We start from the raw sequence: 27430 nt of genomic DNA on the forward strand, positions 1-27430 counted from the left end.
GCTTGCACTTGCTAGTCTAATCATGGACCATATGAAGAGAAGGACCTAACCTCAGGCAGAATCACTACACTGATGATGCTTCTTGCAGGTCTTTGTTAAAGGCCTGCAAATATAGAGACTCCACAACAGCTTATTCAAATGCTTTATCATCTCCATTGTAATTCTTTGCCCCTCAATCTCTAACTCCGCAGTCTGTGATAAAATTTGAGGTAATTACTTCTTGCCCTATAAAACTAATACTGTGCACAAGCCCCTTCCTCTCTACAGTTCTCTTTTTATGTAGTTGAATACTTACACCCTCCATTCATATTTTCTTTCAGTTCAACAACATAAATTCCCTCAAAAGCTTTCCTTGTAGCTCACACCTCAGAGACCTATTATTCCCTTTATTCTCATCTGAACTCTTTATATTGAGTCACATGTTTAAATACAATCCTGAAAACTAGACACAAACTGAGGATGTAGATACAGATTTACCATCCTCCTGTTTGTATGTTCTCAGTGAGATGCTTGCCTTTCTCACGTCGCTATTTGTTGACTTGTACCTAGCTCATTATCTCCGATAATTCCCATGTTTCTCCTGCTGTTTAAGAGTTACCCCTAGCCAGTTGTTTGGCATATTTTATTTGTGAACCTGATCACCATCTTGCTGTGTGTGCTTCCACGTATTTTCTGTTTAACTTTGCTGTATTTTTTACATCTAGTTTTTCCAATTTGTCCTGACCTTTTTGAATTCTACTCATCTTCCAATACGCTTTCAGTTCTTTCTCTTATTTCTCATATTTTACATGTGCTCGCCAGATTCTGGGGTATCAAAGTCACATTCTAGCAAAATCAAAGAAGAATTTTCCAAGCTGAACAAATCTCTCTGGAAAGAGTCAGACGCACAAACTTTTGGGGCCTTCTCTGTATGTGAAAAAAGCAGTATTAAAACTCCGAGCATTAGAAACTTTGCTTCATACTGTTCCAAGACTCATTAACATAATGGCAGGATGAAAATTCAGAAATATATTTAAAAACCCCTCCAAAACAAATAAAGCCACAAAACTAAGTTAAAACAACACCATGAATCTGAACAGTTCTCCAAAGCCAAGAATATTCTTCTCAAGTAAAAACAGAATTTACTTTTTTAAAAAAAGAAGCAGTTTAAGACTGCTTTTTAAATAAAAGGAATTTCTTTGGGGTGGTTAGAGGGAATGAACTTCACTGATGCTTTTCTGCTACACATGAACAGTTTCAGCTTATTCTTTAAAAAGTATTGACATTTTTCTAACCTTTTTTTGCTGAGGAAGAAAGCTTTGAGACAGAAGCAACAATGGAGAGATCATTTTGGACTGGACTACTTTGAACTGTTTTTATTAACACCTGTTTAGCTCATCTACTATTAAAAAGGGTGTGAATGCTTAAAATCACATGGAAACAAGCACACTGTACCTTGTCAATCCTTTCTCCTGTAGTTCTCTAACTGTGAAAGGAAAACCAAGCCTTATTGCTCTTGGTATTTTACAGGAGAAGAAGAAACAAGCAAGGCTCAAGTTTTTAAAAAGTATTTCCTGTGTCACAGAAAATGTCAGAAAAAACAAATTCAAATTCGCCCTTGAATGTTTTTCTTTTTAGCGCATTTGCCAGATAACACACTCTCTGCTTGACTAATGTTAAATTAGATGTAAGCAAGGGATTCCCAAACTCTGCTACACCAGCTATTTCAGAACAGCGCCTCATACACCAAAACCTATCTCCCCGCATCTCTCCCAGTGGAAAGAAGGAACAGTGGTTTAGGCAGCAAATGCAAACATCTCTTTCTCTGTGCCCAAAAGTTCAAGAAAACCAGAATTTTTCCCTGCAGTTTTAGTGTTAACATTTCTTATTCAACTATGGTGATGCCCAAGCAGAATAAGCTGTAAATTTAGATGCTATTCTATGTTACCTTCAACAAATATAAAGGATAAGCTATACATCTTGTTCAACAGCTGAATGGATATAGCTGAAGTAGTTCCCAGTTTCAACATTTCAGATACTGGTGCAGCAACAGTTTGAGATCCAGAGGAGTTTCCAGGAAACTTTTGTTTGCTTCCTCCTAAAACCTAATCACTGCAATTCTGCAATGCAATGATAAAACCAGCAGAAACTCTAATAAAGTAGTCTGTGTCAGGAAAGCTGACCTAGCATTATCAGCAGTTAGAAATTTTTAGAGAAGTAAAAACTTGTGTGGCGAACACTTACACTAATCATATAGTTGGAGGTCCCTAGAAGCAAAAAGGATTACACTCAGACCTTTCTCCACACATAAAATCCCTGAAAATTCCTTTTTTCATAGAAGAAAATAACAGCTCTTAGAACATACACCTTTCTTTCATTTCTCTTTCCAGTTCACTGAAAAGAGCAGCATGTTGCTCAGGTCTTCTCACCTAATGATAGAAGCAAGCAAGCTTTGTTTTTTCTTTCCAGTACTGGATGTGTGCAAGTATGGTGGCCAAATATATTTTGCAAAGGATTCTTAATAAAGAATATTTTACACCTATATCAAGGAATAAAGCAGAAAACAGGTGCAAAAGGGAATCTTAAGACAGTGTTAGTTTCGTGATGGCTGTAGGTGGAACCATTTCGCATGTCTGTATTATCAGTATCAAGAAAACCAATCAGTTTTTCCAAAAATCTCAAAAGATCTTTCCTATGCACACTGCATATTACCAAGCCCTGTGAAATAGTTTTGCTGTTAATATCTGCTTAGTAAAACGTAGCGTCTTTCTAATGATGTCACTCCACTTCAGTAGTATGAATACTTCAAGGAGTATGATAAACAACACTAAACAGAATAACCAAAAAAAGACCTGGTTTCATTTGCATAGCTGGTTAGTAACTTCTTGCTTACATCCACTTATTTGTAAATAATACATGATGGTCAAAAATAAGAATGCAAATGGCTTGTTTTCTAGTATATGTGAGTAATAAATTGTATAGACATATTAAAACCTTAAAAATTACTTGTAAAAATATCTTTTTGTGATTATATGAACAGGGGAAAAAAAACCCCACCAAACCACTTAAGAAGTACACAAATTGCCCAGAAAGCTACAACGGGTTATGTTTCATTGTAGCCAGAGACTTTGTTACCCATTGTTTAAGATAAATTCCTGAAAATATAACAAATAAAGAACATCTAATCTCAAAAAGTACATCAACAGATTTAACCATTATTCTCATTAACCTCTCCAGAGCCTATAAAATAGGGTCGGCTGAAAGGGCCTTCAAATGGTCCTCAGCAGACACAACATCATGTTCTAGTGATCTATTGCTTGAAAAGTCTTTTACAGCCTAGCCCTTAAGGGTTTTAAGATCATAACACTTAAAATCCCTAAGTACAAGCTTTCTTTGATATCTGGTACAATACTATAAAATATGTATTAACAAGGATATTAATCATTTTACACAATATCATTATTAACCATGCTATAATCCAGAAAAAGGGACTGAAATAGTATCCTATGTATAACTTGTTTTAAAGTTTGTACAGATATTTCAGATTAATTAATGGAAACCACCTGTCTAAACACCAGTAGCTCATTTACATTTATTAAGGACTGGCTTGAAACAGAAATGTAATCTTTAACCACGTCACACAAACATTTGCTTGCAGTGAAAGGAGGTTGCTACAAAATCCAAAGCGCATTGTTTTTCTGTTATTGGGTTACAGTAGCTCAAGTCTGTAAGCACCAGAATCCCCCATCCAGCTGATCAGTTACAGCTGTTAATTGTGGAGGGAGAGACTGCCTGACATCTGCCTCTTGCACAGTTAGTTAATGGTTCACTTCCAGGTCCTAAAAGGATTGTAGCCTCTCTCAAAAGACAATGTTGGCCCCCATATATGCCTGCCTTCTACACTGCCTGTCTTGTTCTGGTTTGTCACTCTCTATACAATGCAAATCTGAGTGAACTCACATCTGCTACTGATCGACCCAATTCGTGAGCAATCTTTTCCCATCGACCTGGGGTCCCCCCTGGGAACTTAACCATACTTCTTGTCAGCTGGCTGAGGTCCTCCTCTGTCCATTCAGGTGCCTGTAAAACATTTGTAAAACATTCATTACACTGGGATATTGGACATATTTTTGTGAGGTAATATACTGAAAAAAACTTCAAACAAATTAATCAAATAATGTAAAAAAATAAAATTAATAGTTTCAAGTCTGGGTACCATATCCCTGTGCTGTTGCCAAAAATGCATAAAAACAACAGACCAACAGTAAGACGCTAAAAATCCTTAACGCTTAAAACCCACATTTTGTATACTGTACACACTAGCACATTCAATTTCTATCAACATTTATACAGTGTACATAACACTATAAAAAGCAGTAAAGGTAAAAAGCAACAATACTCTTATTAAAGATTAGATCACAGTTTAAAAGTTTTAGACATTTATTTAATTGCATGTAAGATTTTTCAGCAAAGATAAGACATGCTCATTTTTACATTTTTAAAAAAGTCTCTAAATAAAGCAGAACAGTTACATTCACTTTTTGTCACGGTACTCATCCTATGTTTTAGCATTCTCGGATGATTCCGGAATGAAATCTGTTGATTCTAATATTCCATTAAGACTATTAAACACCTCCCCACTCCCCCAAACACAAGTATGCCACAAAAGCAAACCAGATGCTGCTACCGCCCAATAACCAAAAGATACAAAAATGTTTTGCTCTAACTACAATCTGTTAAACAAACCTGTCTTCATAACAGCCAAATAAAAGCGAACACAGCAAGGAAGAGACAATTATCACAGTTTAAGGCATGAAATCACACTTGTCTCAGAGGGCAAGACGCAGTAACCATCTTTGACATTTGCAGCATCTTTGGCAACGACCACAGCGCCGTATCTTTGTTACCATCGGTAGTTTGCCATTTTATTTATTTTTGAGGAATTCTTTATGACATACCTCTCCTAATCACCATTTCCGATAATGAACTGGCGCATATCAAGCGGTTTGCATTACAGAGCCATCAGCACAGAACAACAGTCAGAGGTGAGTGACCCCAGGGACCATCTCCACAACTACAGCAAAGCTTCTCCCTGACACTAATCCTGCCTGTCATTCTCCCACTGTGCTCTAACCGCACTGACATCCGCCTGCCGCACTGCGAGCTTAACGGGGCCCTTCCTGACTTTTTACTGTCTCCCCCAATCAATGGTTCAAGCGTGCTCTTTTCACCATGTCCAAATGGCAGCTTCACTCATAATCAAAGTGCATTGCTCCTGTTAAAGGGCTTCCCGAAAGGCTCCACCATTTGCATTCATTTGCAAAGCAAACTACTTTTATTCACTTTGTTCTGCTATCAAGAGTGTTCCCTGAAGCAGATAAATTGGCATAAATACAACCTGCCACTTAAAACGACAGTAAATAATAGCCAATAGTAGCAAGGATTTCATCAATCGTCCTAGTTTGGATCCATGTAGTCCTTTATTCAGTGCTGAAAGCCTCCAATATTCATATTCGGATAGTTTTTAATACAAGTATAAAATGAATTATCTATGATGATTCAAACACAAGACGCTTAAATAATGGGTGTGTATGTGAGAGATCTTGCACATACATTACATGCATTATCACACAATTACGCTCTGGCCTACAGAAGAAATGATAAATACATAGAAGATCTCCACATTGCACGATAACCTTATTACTTTTATTGTATTAAACAAGTTAATATATTCCATTTATTTATTTATTTCCTTATACACCATATATATTTTATACTAAAATAGTTCTCAGGTTTTCAGAAGGGAAGATTTGGGGTAATGTCCTACTTATAAAAGCTTTCATCATTTAATTTAAATAATTTAAATTAATTTAATTTAAGATTTTTGGTTAAAAGCCTTTTGTTCAAAATCTGTCAAATTTCATGCCTCAAAATTAGCTTTAATATGCAGTTTACTGTAATTTTCTATTAAAATTGTATTAAAACTTTGTGGGATTTTTTACTGTTGTTTTAGGGGGGTGGCGATTGTTGTTTCAGTTTGTTTATTTGTTAAGTAAATTCACAGCTATTCTCTTACTATATCCAAAGCATATCTAAGCAGTTACACACAGAAATCAAGATGATTTTTCAGTGATGTACACAGGTCAGAAGCTTTCTGGTAAGTTTTATTTTCAGACTTCTTCAGTAAGCTTTGATTTTCCTGTGTGTTCACAACTCCGCTAACCACTTGTAGATATTACAGAACTCATAAGGTTCTCTTCCTAAATAACTGACAAAACTACAATCATTCTGTAGATCTGTAGCTAATTACATAGCTAATTCACAGCACAAGAATTCATTAGCTACATTAAAATATCAACTTGTTAATCTTACTTCAAGCTGACAATTTTAGAATGTGAAGATCTAAAACATTTATAAATTTGGAAAAATCTGTGAAAAAGCTTTTAGAAAATCCACTCTGAACTGCTAAAGCTGTAAAAGAGCTTTGGTGAATTTGCAGTTCCTCAGCAAGAGTTAATTGTGTCTTTAGATGCAACAGCGCCTACTGTGATCCAACTACTACAAACAGCTATGAGGGTGGTCATGGTGTGAATGTATTCTCCCTGTTCTAATCTGTAGCCAACTGTAACTGCGAGAGTCAAATGAATGCATAAACATACTGCTTTGTCACCTAAAACCATGTGTGTCCAATATTACTGAAACACTGGGCCAAGATTCATCTCTACAGTAAAGCAATGGAAGACACCACACGGTGAGGGGACAGCTGTTGTTACTACACAAGCATTCAGATTTTGCATCAAAAAAGCCCCATTCTGGGATTAAATCCCCATACTGAATACAAAATTAAAAGTACAGAGTTATAGTCTATGGTCTTTAAAAGGAAAATAAGCTACAAGTGTAGCTATAAAAAATTCATAGCATTCCCATAAATAATAATCCTTTAACATGGTTTATCATACATAGCTGGCAGTATTGAAGGATTAGTTCACTCAAACCACTATGCACCTTCTACAGAACAGAAATACGAATGTGCTTTGTTGTTTAGCATCACTCTTCTGTGTGCATCTGCACTTAGCAATTCCATACCGCCTCTTTCCGCATGACAGAGGTTTACACTATTAGGATTTTTTAAAAATGCAAGCAATTCTATTTTCCATTACATTAAAAGCAAATTTTTAGACAACAAAGCATTTCTTTTCAAGAAAACAGTGACTTGTTTAGACCTGTTAACGTTAATCAGTATAAAACTATACACCTTTTTATTGACAAAACTGGGAAGTAGCTAGTATTTAGAAGTTTCTTTATAAACTCTCAAAGTTATTTATATTGACTTGACAATATGAGATAATTTGATATTTTTAGATTAAATTTTAGCTTTAGACTGTTTCTTCCTGTCATCAATATACTGTAGATTCAATTAAAAATCACTGTTTTATGGAAGTTTGGCTAATGATTTCAACCTGGCTAGGACTTCATGCTATGTTCCATCTAATTTTTGTGATTCACTGATTTGAGCATGTCTAGTCCATGATCTTAAATAAAACATGAGGCAGCATCTATTTAAAAATAACTGTGCAAACATTTGTAGAAGAAGAGTCCTAGTAAAATCCCAGACAGTTTTGCAAATCAGGAAACATTTAACCTAGGTTGTGTTTCTACCCAGTACCTGTAAGAACACAACATTGTAAAACTTTTCCTGATTTAATTTCCTGCACATAATGTCTTATTTTTCTTACAACAGTCTTCTATATTCTTACAATTTCTTGCTTTACCTGTAAGAAGTCTGAAGTCAGTCTTGTTTTATCAAGTTCAATACACATCCGGCATTGTGATCCAGCTGTTGCTGAACACTAAGGATCTGCTACACTTCTAAAAATCTCTTGTGAAGCTTTAAAGATCTGCTAAAGGGTATTAATGATCCAAATTCATATTCAAAGCCACGTGTTCATATAACCCTTTGGTCCTTCAGAGCTCTTACGCAAATCAAACTTCCACTAGTGCCGTTTTTAAGTGAGCCAATAAAACCAGTCAGCTGTACTGTTTCAGAGCAATGGTCAAGGTAGGCCAGTAAGCTCATCATTTGTCCTCAGGGAGGGCAGCTGCAAAAAACTTTACTATATACTTTGTGATAACAAGAAAGACTATGTTTATCATTCATCCCTTATGGCCCCACTCTGCTCTGAAAAAAAAAAACGGACCATATACAGATACCAAGAGTACAAGGAAGGCAAGCATATAGGTTACCTATACTTCCCATAATATTTCCTCAAGCCCCAATTATTTTCAACTCAAGGATTTTCTCTAGGCTGATATACTTTATCTATTTAATAACTCTAAATGAATCTGTCTTTCAACGTTTTTTCCAGTCTCCCCTGAAACAGTGTAAACATTCTAGATTTGCAATATCATCTCTACGAGGAGTTAGCTGCACACATTTGCTACCCATTATACAAGGAACCACCTATTTTATCTGTTTTGAACTTGGCTCCTGCTAGCTTTGATGACATCTAGCTCTTGACTTTGAGTGAAGAACCAGCAAATAGTCTTATGTCTACAGACTTCTCATCACTCACATCTTTGTTCAAAATATCCCTTCATAGCGTTCCCTCATAAGTTGTCTCTTCCTGGCTAAAGAGTCCTAATCTACTTAGCTGGTTTCTCATGTAAAAGCCATTTTATGCATAACACTGCCCATGAAGCCTTTCTCTAAACCATCTGCAATTCCATTGTAACCAACCTCTTTAAATGAGGTACTGAACTGCACACAGCAGGATTAATCATAAGTTTACACAGTGGAATAAGGATTCTTCTGTTTTGCTCTCTATTCCTTTCTTCATGATTTCCAGCATCTGCATTGCTTTTTGGAATGATCCTGAGCTGATGTTTTAAATGAAGCCATCACTGGTAACTCCTAAGATCTCACTCCTCAAGGATCATGGCCAGGTCAGAGTATATTGTCTTGTGCACGAAGTTAGAACGTTTGCATCACTTTATATTTACATACTGGGAAACTTCTCTGTCATTTTATTGCCCAAGCAGTCAAACTCATAAGATCACTCTGCAGTTCTTCAGTGTCTGTTCTCATCTTCACTGTTCTAAATAATACTATCATTGATAAACTCTCTCACCTCAAGGCTCATCTTTTTACCATATTATCACATACACTATACTATATGAAAACATTGAGCAGCACAATTCCCAGCAGAAATTCAGCTGAACTCCACTGCTAATCTTGCTCTACTGAAAGAGCTATTTATTTCTACCCTCCATTACGCATATTTTCACTCATTATTTATCTGGGAAAACATCCTTCCTCTTATCCCAGGACTGCTTTCTTTCCTTAGAAACCTACAAGCCTTGTTAAACCCTTCTGGAAAATCAAGCAGACTTTATCTATCAGATCACCTTCTCCCTGCATATTTGTTAATCCTTCTATGAAGCCCAGAGGGTTTAAGGCAAGACTTCCCTTTATAGAAGCAATGTTCAGGACTCTATGCAGGTCATTTACCTGGTGCTCACTAATTCTGTTCTTTATTTCAGTTTTTGATAGTTTTCCCTAAAGACATGTCAGATGTACAGACCTGTAAAGGTCCCTGAATTCCACTGACAACTTAATAAACAAACAGAATGACACATTTGCCATTTCAGTTCTCAGGCACCCAAGAAAATAAACAGTTAATGAAATTATTTAATCCTTAAATTTTCTTTGAACTCTGGGCTGCATATCCTCTGGTCCCAGTAACTCAGAAAAATGTAATATTAAACAATGTATTACAGAGGTCTAAAAGACCATTAGAGATTAATTTTAGAATTTTTCAAAGCAACTACATGTAAATATGAAGATACAACTAATTATCTTCACTTGTATCATGAGCTTGTCAAGATAACCTAACCATAATCATTTTTGTTTATACTATTTCTCACATAGCAATGCCTTCAGCACTAAAAAGCATTAAAATATTAAACATTATACATAATGTAAGTAGACAACAGCTCTTAGAGAAGAGTGAGAACCTAAGAACAGATTCATCTGCCTCAGTATCAGGTCTTCTACCATGTGCAGCAGCAGATGTTTTAGGACAGAGAGATTCTTGCCCTCACAGCTGCCCCCAACCCAGATTAGGGATTTTCTAAGCATGAAGTTGAATCCACTTCTGTCACAAAGCCAATGATGAAGTTGTCCGCTCTCCTCCCATTTTTGCTCTTAATCAACATTATAAACTGGCTTTCTACACACATTCAGTTTCTCACTTATCATACACTGCTGCCTTTTCATTTCTCTGTCCAATGTATTTCTTTCCAGCCCTGCAGCTCTATACATAACATAGGAGGGAGAAAGCAAAAAAAACCCAACAAAACAAACAAAACACTACCAGTAAGAAGCATGATTTCTTTAATTTCTAAACACAGAGTTGAAGACAATTTTTCTGCAGTAGAAGAGTCCGTAGGAAGAGACAGGACTCCTCAGGAGAGATTTTTCTAGACCTTGCCCTCAGAAGGGGGATTTCACAGATATTTCAATTAGTGCTGCCTTGAATGATTCTTCATCACCCCTTGCAATTCAGCACACTACAGACCATTTGCAGTACTGAACAGATCCTTGCAGATATATGTGAAACTCCTCTAGTGCCATTCTGCAATAACAAAAACGTATCTGTTTCCCGTTTGCAACTAAGCATTACTGCAAAGATCTTCCCTTTCACCCTATCGTTTCTTTGGCTCTATAAGAAGTCTTGCTGACAGAAGCTGTCAAAAGCTTTATAAAAATTGAAGTATACTGTAAAACTCTAATAAGGCATAACTTTTCTTTAAATTCACATTGATTTTTACTATTATTTTAAAATTGGCACATCTAATAGTATAATTCATTTCACAATTCCAAAAAATTATCCAGCATGGAATTCATGATAACCAGTCTGTCCTTCCCAGAAACCTCAACAAAGCTCAACAACGGGTATCCTATTTCCATCTCTTGTTTCAAGGCTCATTTAACCAATTGCTAAAATATTAACAGAAGTATTAAATCGACTTAGTATTAGAGCTCTTTTTAGGTCTATTAATGGTGAAGACCATTGTTCCAAGCAATTTTGTATTTATCAACTTCAGATGAATGCATCAATCTAAACCATTCCCTCCCCACTTGCCTTCAATACATGATGCCAAAAAACCCCTAACCCCTTTGTAGCAAACCTGGGTAAAAAAGACTTTTATTCCTTGAAACTGCTTTATATTTTGATCATCCACTACTTCAACAAAATCCTTGGCAGCATTCCTTCATCTACTTTCTTTGGAAAAAAAATAATAATTTTTTGTTCTTGGGCTTACCTTATTTTGGATTTGCATTTGACTTGCAAATCTTACGCTTTTTGCACAAGCCTTTCCCTTTCTGAAGCTTCCCCCTCCCTCCCAATTAAGCAGCTATCTTCACTTTTTAATCTGAGACATGAATAGCTTAATTCCCGTAAAATGAGTATATTTGAGATTCTTCCAGTGTCTACCATACTGATTATTCACAATTTTGACAAAATTAAAAAAAAATTTTCAAGCAGTCTGTTAACCCATCCCAACTGCATGTTAATAGATGATTTTCAAATATTAAAAAAAAAAAATAAATCTAGGTTTACTTTGAGAGTTTAAGCATTTTAGGAACCAAAATGCAAGTATGTCCGTAACTGTATAATGTCAATGTAATAGCTCCCCCATATCTTCAGGAAAGCAAAAACAGTTGCCATCTATTCAAAAACATCAACTAAAATATTTATTTCCAAGTATATTTCACAGGTCAAAAAGGAATTATTATTCAGCTTTCTCATTCCCAAGCTGTGCATCTATATATACCTACATATATATATATAGCTTGCTTAACCTTAGCAGGCAGCCCAAACGAATAATAGATTCTCTCACAGCCACCTTCAGCAGTATTACATGGTGCTGCCAGGCTATTCCTAGGCTTACAGTAAGCCATACCTTAACACTGAAAAATTCATGTTCTAGCAGACAGACAAAAAGCAGGGGAGGAAGATGAGAAGTAAATTATAAATCAAGTTAAGAACCAGCTATGTGAAGCAGTAAGACAATTTTTTAAAGTTATTACTATATTCAGAAAGTTGCAGATACTTGAAAAACAGTAGTAATCAGTCATCTGACAGGAAAGGTGGCAAACAGTGACTTACAAATGAAGCAGTGAATGAGCTATATACTCACAAGATCATTGCTGTTATATTAGATTCATTCCAATATCTCTGGCTTTCACTTCTAGCCACTGGACCTTCTGTGTCTTCCTCCCAGACTAGACAGCCCTTTAATACAAGTATTTTCTCCCATGAAGGCACGTGCTAAGTTAAAAGGTAAGTAGTTACCATTTCCAACCTTTGAGTAATTTCTACAGATTTTCTTTTCTTTAATTTTCAACTTTTTTCATGTAAAACTCCAAATTACACAAAGCTGTTCAGAGCTGATTTTTTTTCTCCCCTTCCCTACTCATTATTAATTCCTACTTTAAGAATTCAAAGCCAAGAGCTGTTTTTTAATACTTTGAAAGCGCTCCAGTCCTTCATAAAGAATCTGTAGAGGAAAGCAATGCTGAGCAGTAATCTTCAGGTTTTGCAGAACAAGAACACCTCAAAAAAAAAAATCTCTAAATTATTTTAATATGAATATTTTCTTGTCAATAGAGCTGAAATTGCTCTAAATTAATGACTTGTTAACAACTAGTCATTGATATGAATGACCATCTGCCATAGAGGTCCCATGCTAGAGCAAGGAAAAGCGCAAGAAGGAAGGAGCGGCAGTAAGGAGGTGTTACAGACTGATCAAATCCCCCGTACTCCATCCCCTCTGCACCACTGGGAGCAGGGAGGAGGTAGAGGAATTGGGAAAGAACAAGTGAAGTTGAGCCTTCAACTTCAAGGGGAGTGGGAAGGAAAGTGGTTTAGGTTTTGTCTTTGTTTCTCACTATTCAACTCTTTTTAACTGGCAATAAATTAATTTTCCTCAAGTCGAGTTTGTTTTGTCTGTGACAGTAACTGATTATTTGATCTCCATTGCCTTTACCTCGACCTATGAGGTTTTTCATCTTATTTTCTCCTCCAGTCCTGTGAAGGAGAGGGAGCGAGAGGAGAGGGAGCGAGAGAGTGGGTGGGTATCTGACAGCCAGTCATAGTAAACTCATCAAAGAATTGTGAACAAATTACAACATCCTGGTTTGTATTTAGAAGTTTTGGTGAAGAATTCTTTGGTGATCTCCCCTCAAAACGACAGGAGTAGAAGATTACCAGCATCTACGATTACTGTTGTTGGTTACAACAGCACAAATACCAGATTTAAAGCAAAACTCTGATAGCAATACAGCAGTCTGTAAATGTACCTCCAAAAGAAATAAATAAAAAAATTGTTATCTATTGGGTATAACAAAACAAATTGGTTGGATTTCCTACACTAACCAATAATAATTTTAAGTAGAACTTGTCACTCCCTCAGTAATTTAGGCACTTTTGAAAAATTTATTCACTTTTTAATTTTTTTTTTTTTTAAACTAGCTTATGAAAAAGGAAAATATTCCATGGATGTCTATATTCTAAAGATGTTATTGGCACCTCTTTTAAACAGCAGTACGTATTGGTAACTTCACTGAAATACTGAAGCCCTTTCACGATCACAGAGGTGCAGAGAGATCACAGATAAAGAAGACAATTCCATAAAACACATAAAATGAGCATATATGAAAATGACACAAAACCAAGAACAAAAGTTACTAGAGCGTAAACATCCTCATTTAATGCTCTCTGCTTTCTTTAACGAGAGGTGTTTTGAAGAATCATTTCTATTTCAATTTTCCTTGATCAGGAAAGACAGCCTACATTTCATGAGCACAATGTTTCTCTTGGAATACTTTCAAAAGAAAGTCAATTAAAACTCACACTACCCTTGCATTCTTTGAGAATGGAGTTAAAGTCAGTGAGTAAATGCATACCACTGAACAGTACAGAATCACAGAACAGTTGAGGTTAGAAGGGACCTCTGGAGGTCATCTGGTCCAACACTTTGCTCAAGCAGGGCCACCTACAGCCACTTGCTGAGGACCATGTCCAGACAGCTTTTGAATATGTATCTCCAAGGAGAGAGACTCCACAACTTCCCTGGGCAACCTCTGCCAGTGCTCTGTCACACTCACAGTAAAAAAAAAACAGTGTTTCCTGATGTTCAGAGGGACACTCACATTTGTGCCCATTCTTGTATCCTGAATCACAAAGCCCTGTTAAAACACTTAAATTTGGGTGAAGGTATGAGTAATTCGTAAGTTGGGAAATCATTAAGGTTTTTCAAAGTTAACATTTCTTAAAATTCTACATGGCTGGGGGGGGAGGTATCTATCAAAGTCAGTGTAGAAATGCACCCCAAAATCCCACAACTCCTCCACGCAGTCACAACATATATAGATGGAGGAACAGCCTCCTATAATCTACTGTTGCACTTCTAGTAAATTTGAGTTTTGTTTTCAGCGGTCATCCTTCCTATGGTACGAGGGACGACACTTCAGCAGCTACAGTTCTCCTAGTACATTTCTCAGTACATGCTCATCTCATCGTTTGTTGCCATCCTTCTCCTGCTAGCACATTCACATCAAACTTTGAAAATCTCAGATAAAAAAGTGTATTTTTTTTTCTTACATTATACTCTTCCTTCTTTCTTAAGCAGAACCACCAGTCATGCTGACTGACACTGCTGTATAGAAGACGCTGAGTTATAAGGTTGACACAGGAACTGAAAGACTGTTCTGTGATGACTTCTCCAACAATGGTCTAATTAAAAGATACTATGAACCTTCTTGGTAGAGAAGCTGCTACGTCCTCACCAAAGTGAGATATATTCAGGATCTAACCAAGGCACAGGTCACTGCAATACCTGAACTTGTTTAACAGGAGGAAAGACAACTAGATGTCTTAAGGTGCATTCCGGCCCTAAGATACAGATTTTCATGAAACAGGATTGGACACCAGAAAAAAAAAAAAAAAGGTATTTTAAAATTCTGGTTCTTGGCAAAGATCAGAGTATCTAAAAATTTTATGAATCTGGTAATGCAAATGGGATGGCACTAAATACAGTGCACAATCCTTTCAATTTATACATAAGCTGGAAGCTTATCAACTGGAAGTGACATTAAAAAAGCCAGGTTTACTGGTAGAAGGGCGACTATAAACTTCCAATGTTATTCAGAGATCAAAAAAGCAAAAGATACTACCAAATGGATGAAACAAGGTCCTTCCAGAGACACAGAGGATCTAGCTTTAGAAAATAATAAAAAAAACCAAACATGCTTTTTAGGACAGATTGTTCTGTTTCATTCAGAATGGTTTTCTGATCCTGTTCATAACCCTACACCTGTTATGTTACACACATTGCAGAAGTGGGACATAAGCACTCAGGTGTCAACTTACCATAAATTTAGACTGGAAGTCAGAGAATCCTTCAAAGTCAGTGATTTTCAGCATGCTAAAAGGATCTGGAGGGACTTGGGTTCAGAGGGGAAAAGAAAACCCTAATCCATTCTAATATGGACCTTGTTCCATAGCAAGCTCCCTCTAGCATTAACATAAAAATACATTAACTACTTATTTGCAATACATCAACTCAAATACCTTTTTTTTTAAAAAAGGAGCTAAAGTAAAAAAGTAGTAAAGCATCTGTTTCTAACAATACACACCTGAAAAAGGTTGTTGCTCTGCAATTAATGTTTTCACACTTCAGGTTCTACCACACTTTGATTCTACACTTAATACGGAGCTTTCTTTAAGCTACAGCCCTTAACCTGACCAAATACATGCAGGAATGTTTCAAATACCTACCTACATTACCATAAAGCAAGATGAATATTCCTCCTATGAAGTAGGTTCTTTTCAAAACCATGAAAAATAATTCAACTTACAACATATTTTTATGGCTTTTGAAATTAAATTGTTCTGACATATTTACACAAAACCCAGCTAATTTTGTCTTTTTCTGTTTGTCATATCAGCAAACCATGGGGGGAAAAGGTTATCTCTTGCCGCATTCTCAAAATCAAATCTACTTTTCCATCACGCAAGCCAGAGGAAAAAGGTCACAAATGGTTCATAAATATAACACTAAAATTACTATTTAAGTCAATGTAATTGAGAAGATATTAAAATGTAGTTTTTAATTGCACATTACAACTTAAATGGGAGCACTTAGCAGAAAGTGTTAAACTCATTTTTTAATTGTTAGCTGTTTCATGGCAATTGTTTTAATGCAGAAAAAAGTGAGAAGCTCTTCAGTAAATTTGACTGTAGGACACTCAGGCATGCAGATCAAATAAACTACAGGTTGAACAGGCAATTGGGTTTGGCCTGTGATACATTAATGTGGAGACAAATTCCCAAAGAAAGGGAATAAATGTTTTTTTGTTTAATTCTCTCTCAAAACACAATCCATTTGTATTTTTAAATGCAGTTTGAAAAGTATTTCCATTTGACGGAGAACATGAAATTGCAAACCTTCTAGAGTACGCAGGTCCATGAATTCTTCAGGAAAAGAATTTTGTAACTTCGATAAAGGGTAGTAAATCCTCAACTGTAAGTGGCAACTTTTTTCATAATTACTTGTTACATCAAAAATTTTTGGCCATGCTGTTAAATTCACTAGAGAAGATGTGCCCAAAGGCATACACATACATTAAAGCGTATGATTAGTCTTTATTAGTAAAGAGTGTTTTTCCTTGCAAGGTTATTATTTGTCTAATGAAATACTAAGCAGACTAAACGAGTGTCAAATATTTATCAGCATTGGCCTGTTACATACTGGGCTGTATACTTAATCTACTTCAGTATAACGTGGCATGTTATGGGTATTTTGAAAACATTAACATATGGTATTAAAAAAAACATTCAATACATTAACCATCCTCAGTCTCACAGACTGTGTCATAATGAATAAGATATTACTACACAGCTAATCCTGCTGACTCACTGCTCCCCAGTGCTGTCCTCTTCTGCCCTTTGTCCAGCTTTCTGTCTTGCTTCCTGTCACACTTTATCGTAATAGAGATCTTATCTCAGTAACTTCGGAATCTGTCATTTTTTTTTTAACCTTGTTCTGTTGATGGCAACCTGTTTCTCCTACCTTCATTCACCTTAAACAGCTTACCCAAAACCAGGGGTTTTTTTGTCCCTTGCCTTCCTTCATAATATTGTTTTGACTGTCTCCATCAGAAGTATTTCAACACCACAGTTAATGTCTAAATAACATTCTTCCTTTCACATCAAATGCAACTAAATTCTTTCACTGGCAACGCTATCTTGCTCTGCCAGTAGTAAGTTATTCCCTAAACCAGCCTGGATATTCTGATCTCTTAATTTTTACCTTGCATGCAGGAGGTATTCTGCATCCCAAAAATGCACAAACATACTGCACAATCACAGTGCAGTTGTCTCTACTAGTGGTATTAAAATATTTCTTCTATACTAAGTATGGCTCATCAACTGCCATCAGTACATTAAAACCCAGAGGAAAAATCCAGGACCCTTCTCCAAATAGACAAAATGTCCAAAGATGATAAAATTCTGCTACATAGAATACCAAAACTTAGAGATTTGGTTTCAATATACAAGTTCTCTTTGGAAAAGAACAAAAATAGAGAATGGTAACCAGACTAAAACCTAACAGAAGTTTTGACATGGCTCAAAGCAGCTGCGAATTTTGGCTATGAAGGAGGGAAAAAAAGAAAAAAATCTACTATCCCACCGGAACACGCCTGCAAGAATCAGAAACAATATGCATTCAGGACCCTAAACAGGCTACCTGAAAAATGTCATGAACATGGCCCATACTAAACTAAATTTTCATTTCTGTTTTCCAATAGTCCAAGTTGTCATGTACTAACATGGGGCAGGGGGAAGAATCTGAGAAGTTTTCATGAATTCATAAAACACAGATCTGTTATGGCAACCTCAAACTGCACTTCCAAAAGAACCCCAAATTTCAAAATTGTTAATTATCATGAAATAGTATATGTGTAATTAAAAGTGAGGACAACAGTACTTAAACTGCTTAACATAAACATTGAATCTGCCTGTCAAATATAACCACAAAGTCTGGGCTGATTAAAATCAAAGTTAGCCTTTGCTTTTCTCATATACACAGTTTTTCCTTCCCATTTGTGACCATTTAAAATGTACCATTAATGTCAGTCTCATTCTTCGAGCGCTCACTTTCTCATTAACGGGCAAGTCTTCCAAACAAGGACAATAAAGAAAAATCCCAAGGCAGTGAGACATTGCTGATATTGGTAGGTATCCAGTTGGAACCAGCACAGTTAAAAAAACACCCAAAACCACACACACACGCTAGAAGTTACTAAATTACTATGTAGATTTTCTTTATAAAACTGTTGCAATCCAGATTTCCAATGTGAATTACAGTATCACCCAGTAAATACCAAAAATTGAAGTATTGTGTTTTCTGTGTTTATGTCTGTGTGTTTTAATAAAATAATGAATTCAGGCACACAGTTTCTCATGACTAAAAGAGAACACTGGTAGGAGAACTTTGGATGGTCAGAATCCTGATGCTCCCTAAACAGGTGTATGTAAAAAACTTGATACTATACAGCATGTCAAACCTGCTACTTTTGTTGAGTATATGCATGCTGTAAATGCATGCTTACTTTGTGAAAGGCCAAGGGCTGCAGCAAAACACAGAATTTCCTTTCACAGAGCAGTACTCAAGCAAACGATGGGAGAAACTCCACTCCTTCACGATTTACATCTCAAGGATAGTCACCATATTTAAGGAATTCCGCCTTTTGGCAATTAGGGGAAACACCATCACCAATATGACAAACAAACCTCAGCTGTGATGTACCACTTCTCATATTGTGCCACCACTAGAACTGCTCTCCTCTTTTGCAGGTTTAGGTAACTAATATATTATGCAGTAGTATTTTATAAAAAATGGTCCAGGCTAAATAATTTGCATCCCAATTTAAAGTGTACTTATGTGGTGGCTGGACACCAGGTGCCCACCAAAGCCACTCTGTCACTCCCCTCCTCAGCCAGACAGGGGAGAGAAAATAGAACGAAAGGCTTGTGGGTTGAGATAAGGACAGGAAGAGATCACTCACCAGTTACTGTCATGGGCAAAATGGACTCAACTCGGGGAAATTAGTTTAATTTATTACCAACGAAATCAGAGTAGGATAATGAGAAACGAGAACTAAAACCTTAGAACATCTTCCCCCCATCCCTCCCTTCTTCCCAAGTTCAACTTTATTCCCCATTTTCTCTACCTCCTCCCACCGAGCAGTGCAGGGGGACAGGGAATGGGGGTTGTGGTCAGTTCATCACATGTTGTCTCTGCCGCTCCTTCCTCTGCAGGGAGAGGACTCCTCACACTCTTCCCCTGCTCCAGCATGGGGTCCCTCTCACAGGAGACACTCCTCCACAAACTTATTCAACATGAGTCCTTCCCATGGGCTGCAGTTCTTCACCAACTGCTCCAGCGTGGGTCCCTTCCATGGGGTGCAGTCCTTCAGGAACAGACTGCTCCAGTGTGGGTTCTTCCACAGGCTGCAGGGGCACAGCCTGCCTCACCATGGTCTTCACCACAGGCTGCAGGGGAATCTCTGCTCCGGCACTTGGAGCACCTCCTCACCCTCCTTCTTCACTGACCTTGGTGTCTGCAGAGTTGCTTCTCTCACATATTCTCACTCCTCTCTCCAGCTTCAGAGTTTTTTTCCCCCCTTCTTAAATATATCATCCCAGAGGTGCTACCACCGCTGCTGACTGGCTCAGCCTCCACCAGCAGCAGGTCCATCTTGAAGCCAGCTGGTGTTGGCTGGCATTGGCTCTGTTGGACATGTGGGAAGCTTCTAGCAGCTTCTCACAGAATTCACCCTTGTAGCCCCTACCCTGCCACCAAAACCTTGCCACGCAAACGCAGTACAGCTTAACTTCAAATACCGACACAACTTCTATTCATTTAAACGGATCGCAATTGCATGCTCAAATGTGCTCAACTGACAGTTTGAAGACTAAAAGTGATCTTTTCAAGACTGCATCCTGCCTGTCAAAAACCATACAGAAAACAGTTAATAACTAGATTGAGATTCTCTGAAAATTCTTAAGTGGCAAAATTCTGATGTCAGTAGTATTAAATCATTCCTTGGCAAAGGCAAGATTAAATCTTTATCTTTGCTGGTAAAACAAAAGCCAAACATCTCTCACATTGTTCAGTTTATTTTTAATTGCTGGAGTTCACACTAGATTATAATTTCTGGGCAATTTCTATAAATAGTTTTAACCAAACCTCACTAAAGTCATAGCCTCAGGAAGAAAAGGAATGGAGCAGCACTATGCACTATGAAAGAAGGCAAGATGCTGAATCTAACTGGATTTTACTTGGTTCATCTGGAAAATTACATAAAGAAACAACAATATTTATTTACATTTATAAATTAAACTACATTTATTTGAAGCTAACTTCATTCTCCAATTTAAAGATAGCTAAACTCATACCAAGAAAAGTAACTATTTTGCAACAGTCCGCACTTTTCCAATTTATGTTGAAATGCGGAAAAGAGCAGCAGTGAATTGCACTACTGAAGTTGGTACCATAAACTGCAAACTCTTTCTGGTCCCAAAGTTGTGGATCCTGTGAAAATCCCACTTCAGGGATATTTATCATCCTTGCCTCTCATTTATTGGCAAATTTCTGAGGAGACACTTTGTCAGCGCTGGACTGCTCCCTCTCCCTTCTGTTGAACGTGCAGGAGAAAGTAAGGCAAGGTCACAGCAATTAACCAGCTTTCACATCTTCCCCCAGCTTCTACCCCTTATATGCGCAACTAAAGTCTCTTCCTTCTGCTTCTCTACTCTTCCTTTTGTAGTTGAGACAGCAGTGACTTTGTTTTGGGAGGTGACAGGGAAGGAACACTGCCAAGGAAAATCAGGATTTCCACCACCCCTGACCCCAACAGGGCTAAATCAGAGCAGTCCCATCGGATATTTTTCTCCATCTCTCCCAGGCTGAGAGGAAGACAAAACCAGTGCAATGAAGACTAATATTTACAAAGGCACTGCACAGCTTCTTGCAAATTTATGCAAAGTGGGTATCAGCTTCAGGACAGAAGAAAGACTCCCAATGACAAGAGTCAGATTTTCAACGGTTGACTGGGAAAGATACGAGTTTCTGTTTCTCCTCACATGTACGAGGTTTCTCTTACGTCAACTACCATGTCTTTCTGTGACAGACAATTATCATGTCAATCTCAGAAATTAAACAGGACTCGAGACCTGAGGTAAATTAATCCAACCTAAACTATAAAAGTTAATGCAACAGAAACTATATAGCCCTAGTCTGGACTCAGGCAGGTGTCTAAACAGAGGTTACAGTGCTGCCCTGTGCAGACACAGAGCTGCATTTTAAAAACCTCTGTGTGTTTGTCCATCCTGATTAACACTTTGCACAATTAACTCCAGCTTTTGGGTAGCTTTCAACTGACACTCAAAAAACTGAGGGCTACATACAGAAAACACACATGTAAAACTAGGCAGACTGAATTATGGCAGCAAGTCACATCAATCACTTCTGGAATACAGAGTCAGTCAAAAAACTCCTGAAAGCTAGAATTTGACACCACAGCATCTCTAGCATGGTGTTGAAATCAGTGTATTATTTTTCTTGCCTGTACAAGACAAGAACCTATGCTACTATATTTAATTAGACAGAAAGTTTAAAAACTCAATCAAGATCAGGAAATATCAAGCAAAAGTCAGCTGTATGGCCTTAATCCAATACATACGGACTGCTGGTTTTTGTTGTGTTTTTTGGTTTTGTTTGTTTTTTGGTTTAACTAATGTATAAGTGTTTATATAACATACTGTTACTATCTTGAGGAAATGTCCTTACGGAAATACGTATTTTGGCTGTTGGTTTCCATTGGAATCTAGACTGAATTTTGGTTGTGCTGTGAAACATACTGTTTCTAAAACACCTTTTCCCTGGCTATCACATCAAATTATTTCTCTATATCATTTAGATACTTTTTAATATTCTCCTTAAAGGCTCATAGCAGGACTTGCCTGCTTGCATGGATTACAACATCTCTCTACCCAAACTAGTTTTAGCACTGCACATTTGAGAGCAGAATATTATTGAATTATATAAATACACCATTATTTCCTATAAATACAATAAATAACCAAATCAAGTTTCCTATGCTTTGTTAACCTATCCAACCTAACTATTAGGTTGAAGAGAGAATAGCAGTTGTTTGTTAGTGTCTATTCACAGTCTTTATATATTCCTGACATATTTTAGGCAAAATTCCATAGTTCTTGGTTCAATACTTACTACTTCTGGCATTTGTCCCAGTCATAACAACTATTTTCTCTGAATCCATCTCTAGGAGAATTTATTTTGTTCACTTTGTATTTACAAATACAATTTATTCTTTGATGTGTATCTGCTGAACACTGAAAACACCAACTTGAGATGCTAGTCAAAGAATAGATCATCATCATCCTGTAACTTTATTCTTCCTTAAGAAAAGCCAAGGATTAAAACCACTGCATGTTTAATACTGCCGATGAAATTGGATTTCTGACCCTAATGATTTGACATTCACAGCTCACAAGCAGAGGTCTTATTCTAGATTTAAAGATGTGGGTCATCCTCTCCAAGGAAAACTCAATAATTAAAAATAATATTTGAAAAAAAAAAAAAAAAATCACATTTATTCTCTCCTTAAAGCTATTGAAGTCCAAAGTAAGTCCATAGAGGCTTAAATATTTAAGACGACTGACAAGAAGGTTATTGTCTGCATCTAAGGAAAGATGATTCAAAGAGTACAAAAGTTTACTTTTTCTAAAAATAAATATACACCAATTGGCTAGAAATATGCTAAATACACTAACTTGCCAGAAATAGACTGCTCTGGTTCAACAGTCACATAAAGAAACAAAAAGATTAGCCATAAAGCAACAAAAACATTGGCTGTTAAGTACAATACCTGAAAAATACAAAGTTTTTTCTAGTCTTCTTTTGCTCATTAGGCTGACTGACTTGGTGACTAGCAAAGAGGAAGAGGACTGAAATCACTAATACGTATGTATGGGACAAAAAAAGATTACGCAAACATTTCAGAATAATCAAGGTGACCATCTACTGTTTTGGTAAATCAAGTCCTGTTCCCCACTTCACAAACACAGTATGTAATAAAAGAATGCCTTGTCCACACTGTCCCAACTGTTATCATCAACATCTTACCAATATCATTCTGCTGCACAGAAGAAACACGTATACATTGTTCTGGACCTGTTCACTGACCTCAGGCAGGAGCTTGAGCACATTATATAGGTAAACTTTTAAAAAGTATGTGTATAGGACAAAAGTAGCTTTTTCATTAACACTAATAACTCTAATGGAAGTATGATAACTGTCAGAGTTACCTATAGGATATAAACTGTAGAGTTATTTTAAAACACAAAAACGAATATTCTACTCAAGCTGAGTCTGAAACATTTGCAGTAACACAAAGCATAATAAACCTCAGGAAAGCCTGGAGTTTTCTGAGTTAACACTTTCAGTATTACTCTAATGCAGATTTTGGGGTGGGTTTGTTTTTAATGAAGTATCTTTCCAGTGACACTACACAGCTTAAGAATTTGGTAACAGAATACTGAGATTTTCACCTCAGAGTTACTAAATTCAGTATGGCCCAGATCAATAGTGACCCAAAGTCATCACCATTTGATGAGAGTTTGGATCTTAGTTTAAAATGTATTAAGAGCTTAGACTAGCTCCTAGTGAATAGCTTCATAACTGACACTAACAGGTATGGTTGCTGGCAGTCTCAACATAGAGCCTTAAATTCAATGGGCATAGAGTGATCTACCGTCTCCACCTATAGCAATCCCTCTGGGTCAGGGTCAAGGCACACTAGCAGGACACCATGAGGAACCTCAGACTGCCAGCTGCTTACTTTACATATCCCAGGAATAAAACAGATTTAGAATACAGGTACATTTTTTAGATACCATATTTCTTTCCCTGCTTAGAAAAAGAAAATTATTTCAAAACTAGATGATCTCAGGTAGCACACTAAAACAGAATAACCCTTCCCCTCGAAGACCAATTTATTAAAACATCTAGTTTACACAGCACCTTAATCCTGCTAAGGTACAAACTGCTTGCTTAAGGAATTAACATTTTTTAAAAGCCTGGAAACTGTATTCAGGTAATCTGTCATATGACATCTGATTAGAACAAGCACCATGTTATTTGCTACTAAAGAAAAAGCATACTCAGATTTCAAAGCAGCACAGATGTGGGAAGATTCAAGGCAGAAAAGAGCAGGTGGCAGGCTAGCTGGCAATTATGAAATGTAGAAGATTATAAGATGACTAAAATTTAATTGTCAAAACTATACTTTTTAAACTAGTGAAATAATAATAATTTAGCATTTGTATAGTATTTTGCCTTTTAATGTTATAAAGCAGAGAGACCTCCTTTGTACATTTAAAGTTAGGCTATATCATTGTTACACAGCCAGCTTTCAAATAAAACCTTCATGATTAAAAAGCTCACTCAGTTATCAATATCCTATCTATGAAACACAGTGCTTTGATGGTCCAGGCTGAGAAAAATAAAACCACAAAACTACATTTTAACCAGAAAAGAGTTCAGTACAAGATGACCACAGCCTACAGTTCAACAACTGGAAAAAATGGTAACTACTATGTTTCCAGCTCCTACCAATAAGTTGTGTAAAAGCAATGCTTATGTATGCTTTTGTTTCATGGTATTTTTAATAATCCTAATTTAAGGGTAAAAAGTGTAGCAAATGCAGGAGATCCACATTATCTAAGCTTCCCAAGCTCGGTACACAAAAATAGTTTTTACTACTCCTACTTTAGTAAAATCAAGCCAGGTGCTCCTGCAAAATCAAACACACCCAAATGCCAAGAAGTGCCACAGGATAACATGAAAAACAAAAATAATGAGAAACATGATTTTCTATTCATACATCTGGTCCACCTGGAAGGGATCAGGCACTGTCTTTCTCCATCTTTATCTCCCCTTTATAGAGCAAGCAAGTATTGAAAGGTCAAAAGTATTCATCCCTCATTGAGGTAGAATTTGGAACTATCTTCAGAGATGAGTAAGTCAGTCAAATAATGATACAGAACTAAGAAGAGATTCCAGTGGAAGAAGATGAGGAATCTGTAAACCAAAAGGAATTATAATCCTGGTCCCGCTGAAGGCAACAATAAATCTCCCATTGATTTCTTAAGGGCCAAGATTTTCATGCAACACCATTATTCACATAAACAAACTCATGAAAACAGTGTGTGTTGCAAATCATGTAAAATCAAAACAGAACTAGGAATAAGAGAGAAATCCCACTGGGAGAGAAATTACTTGGCAATGATTCATCAATAGAAACAGTAAATGCATGTATTGTGGCATTAATGTTTGCAGAAAGGACAGAACAAGATCTGATGTAACAACACACATCCTCCAATAAGTTGCTCTTTTTTCTTCCAGCTCCACATAATAGGTTGCCCAACAGGAAAATAAAGGGTTAAACGGCTACAAAGTAATGCAGTAGTGGCTTAACAACATACACAGGCCACAAAATGCGACCTAGAAGGAAGCCCATGGTAATATTCCCTCTAAATTTCCCCTTAATTCCTAACAAGCATACACAGAACACTTTCTCCAGTCAGTTTTTAGAGACAGATAAATGAAAAAAAAAAAATCAGAAGCTTGAGCTAATTAAGGTACTTATCTCCTCTTAACAACCTGAAAGCAGGTCTAAACTGGGAGTACAGACATTCAGTGACAAAACAAAAACAATTTTTGAAATAAACTTTTTCAGTACTCATTTTGAAGAGCTTTGTTATCAGCATGAGAATGAGCTTTTAGTAATTCCTCTCAGCTTCATAGTCATATGCAGTTTGCATGAATAGTGTAAACAGTGCTACATGAATATGCAATGCAGTGCTAAGGAAGTATATGATTTCCTATTGTCTATGTCTAGCCTGTACCTGGGGCTAAACTATAACAGCTGCTCTATCACCCAACAACCCCTCATCAGCCAGGGAGGGGAAGCAGGAAAAGGAGAGCAGACCCGTGGGTAGAAGTGAAACAGATTTAATGAAACACCACCAATACCAACACGGATATACAGTTACACTCAGCCAAATGAATATCCAGCCATCACAACCAACAGGAGAGCAGTCCTCAGGAGAAGCCAGAGGAGGAGCAGGAGGAATCACAGGAGGAACTCCAGGAGGAACTTCCTCCCCTTCCCCAGCAAACCTTCCCCCTTTATAATGACCATGACCTGATGGGATGGGCTACCCCTGTAGCTCACTCAGATCAGCTGCCCTGGCTGACTCAAACTGCTAATGGCCTGCCTGGGATGGCTGGGCTGGGATTCTGTCCCAGACAAACCAGGACACCTATATAGAAAAAAAAACCTCAAGAGTCTCATTACTTCATTTCCATGCTCTCAAATACAATTGAGTCTGTTCACACTGTTTTCATCAGATGGAGTTTAAGAACAGGATAGATGGTCAGAGAAAGGCTTCATAAATAGTCTAGGTAACATGCTTTAGTTACGTGTCTCCCCCTACATGTGTTCCCAAATCTGAATTTAAACATCCTGGCTGCAAATTAAATTCACTATTTCTTCCTCTCAAAATTTACGAAAGGTAGTAAGTAATGATAAATGAGTATCGCTTTACCTAAAAAAGCCCAGAATGAACTGGGATAATGATGCATTCAGCTATTCCCCAAGAGCTTCCCTCTTCTGGTCTAATACTACATCTATTCAACCTTTTCTCATAAATGTAATTTTCTAAATTTCTTTTTATTGCTGATCTTGCTGATGTAGTATTTCTGTTATTTTTTCTTTCTTTCTGAAAAGTGCAATGATCAAAACTATACAAGAAGTCCTAAAGGTGGATGGATCACTGCTGCAGAGAAATGCAGAAAAATTGCCTTTCAAGGAAATATTGGATATTATCTGAACATCTCCCAATAGCTCACTGTCTTTTAATATTAATTTCTAAGTAGAGAGTAACAACATAGCAAGACAAGCCCGTTATGGACACAAACTTAGTGTGTTCTCAAACTAAGAGAGAATAATAATTTTACTATACTATTAGCACATTTTCAGCCAATTATGTAACCTTATGAAAAAATGAGAAAACACTCCTCCTCATCCTTTGGTAGACCATTTACCTTGCCTAAGAAGGAAAGTCTTTTCCTCCCTATAGCCTGTTCCTTATCTACTTCAATACTTAAACCCTACGGAAACGCTGATCAACAGTGCATTACTAGCTTCCATAACATATCCAGACACCAGACAGAAAAAAAATGTTTCTAAGCAACTATCAATTAAAAGTAGCAGACTAATCCAAAACAC

At 36.9% G+C, this 27430-nt stretch overlaps 1 protein-coding gene across 1 annotated transcript in view; it reads right to left on the minus strand.

The window, feature by feature from the left end:
• The window catches only part of DNAJC1 (DnaJ heat shock protein family (Hsp40) member C1), a 114700-nt gene that overhangs the window by 11432 nt on the left and 75838 nt on the right, over positions 1–27430 (minus strand). The window contains exon 9 of the mRNA XM_086466712.1: positions 3940–4059. Coding sequence (XP_086322838.1) covers positions 3940–4059 — 120 coding nt within the window. The remainder of the gene's footprint in view (positions 1–3939; positions 4060–27430) is intronic.

Source organism: Leptosomus discolor, chromosome 6, assembly GCF_034619465.1.
Source record: "Leptosomus discolor isolate bLepDis1 chromosome 6, bLepDis1.hap2, whole genome shotgun sequence".
NCBI classification, from domain to species: Eukaryota; Metazoa; Chordata; class Aves; order Leptosomiformes; family Leptosomidae; genus Leptosomus; species Leptosomus discolor.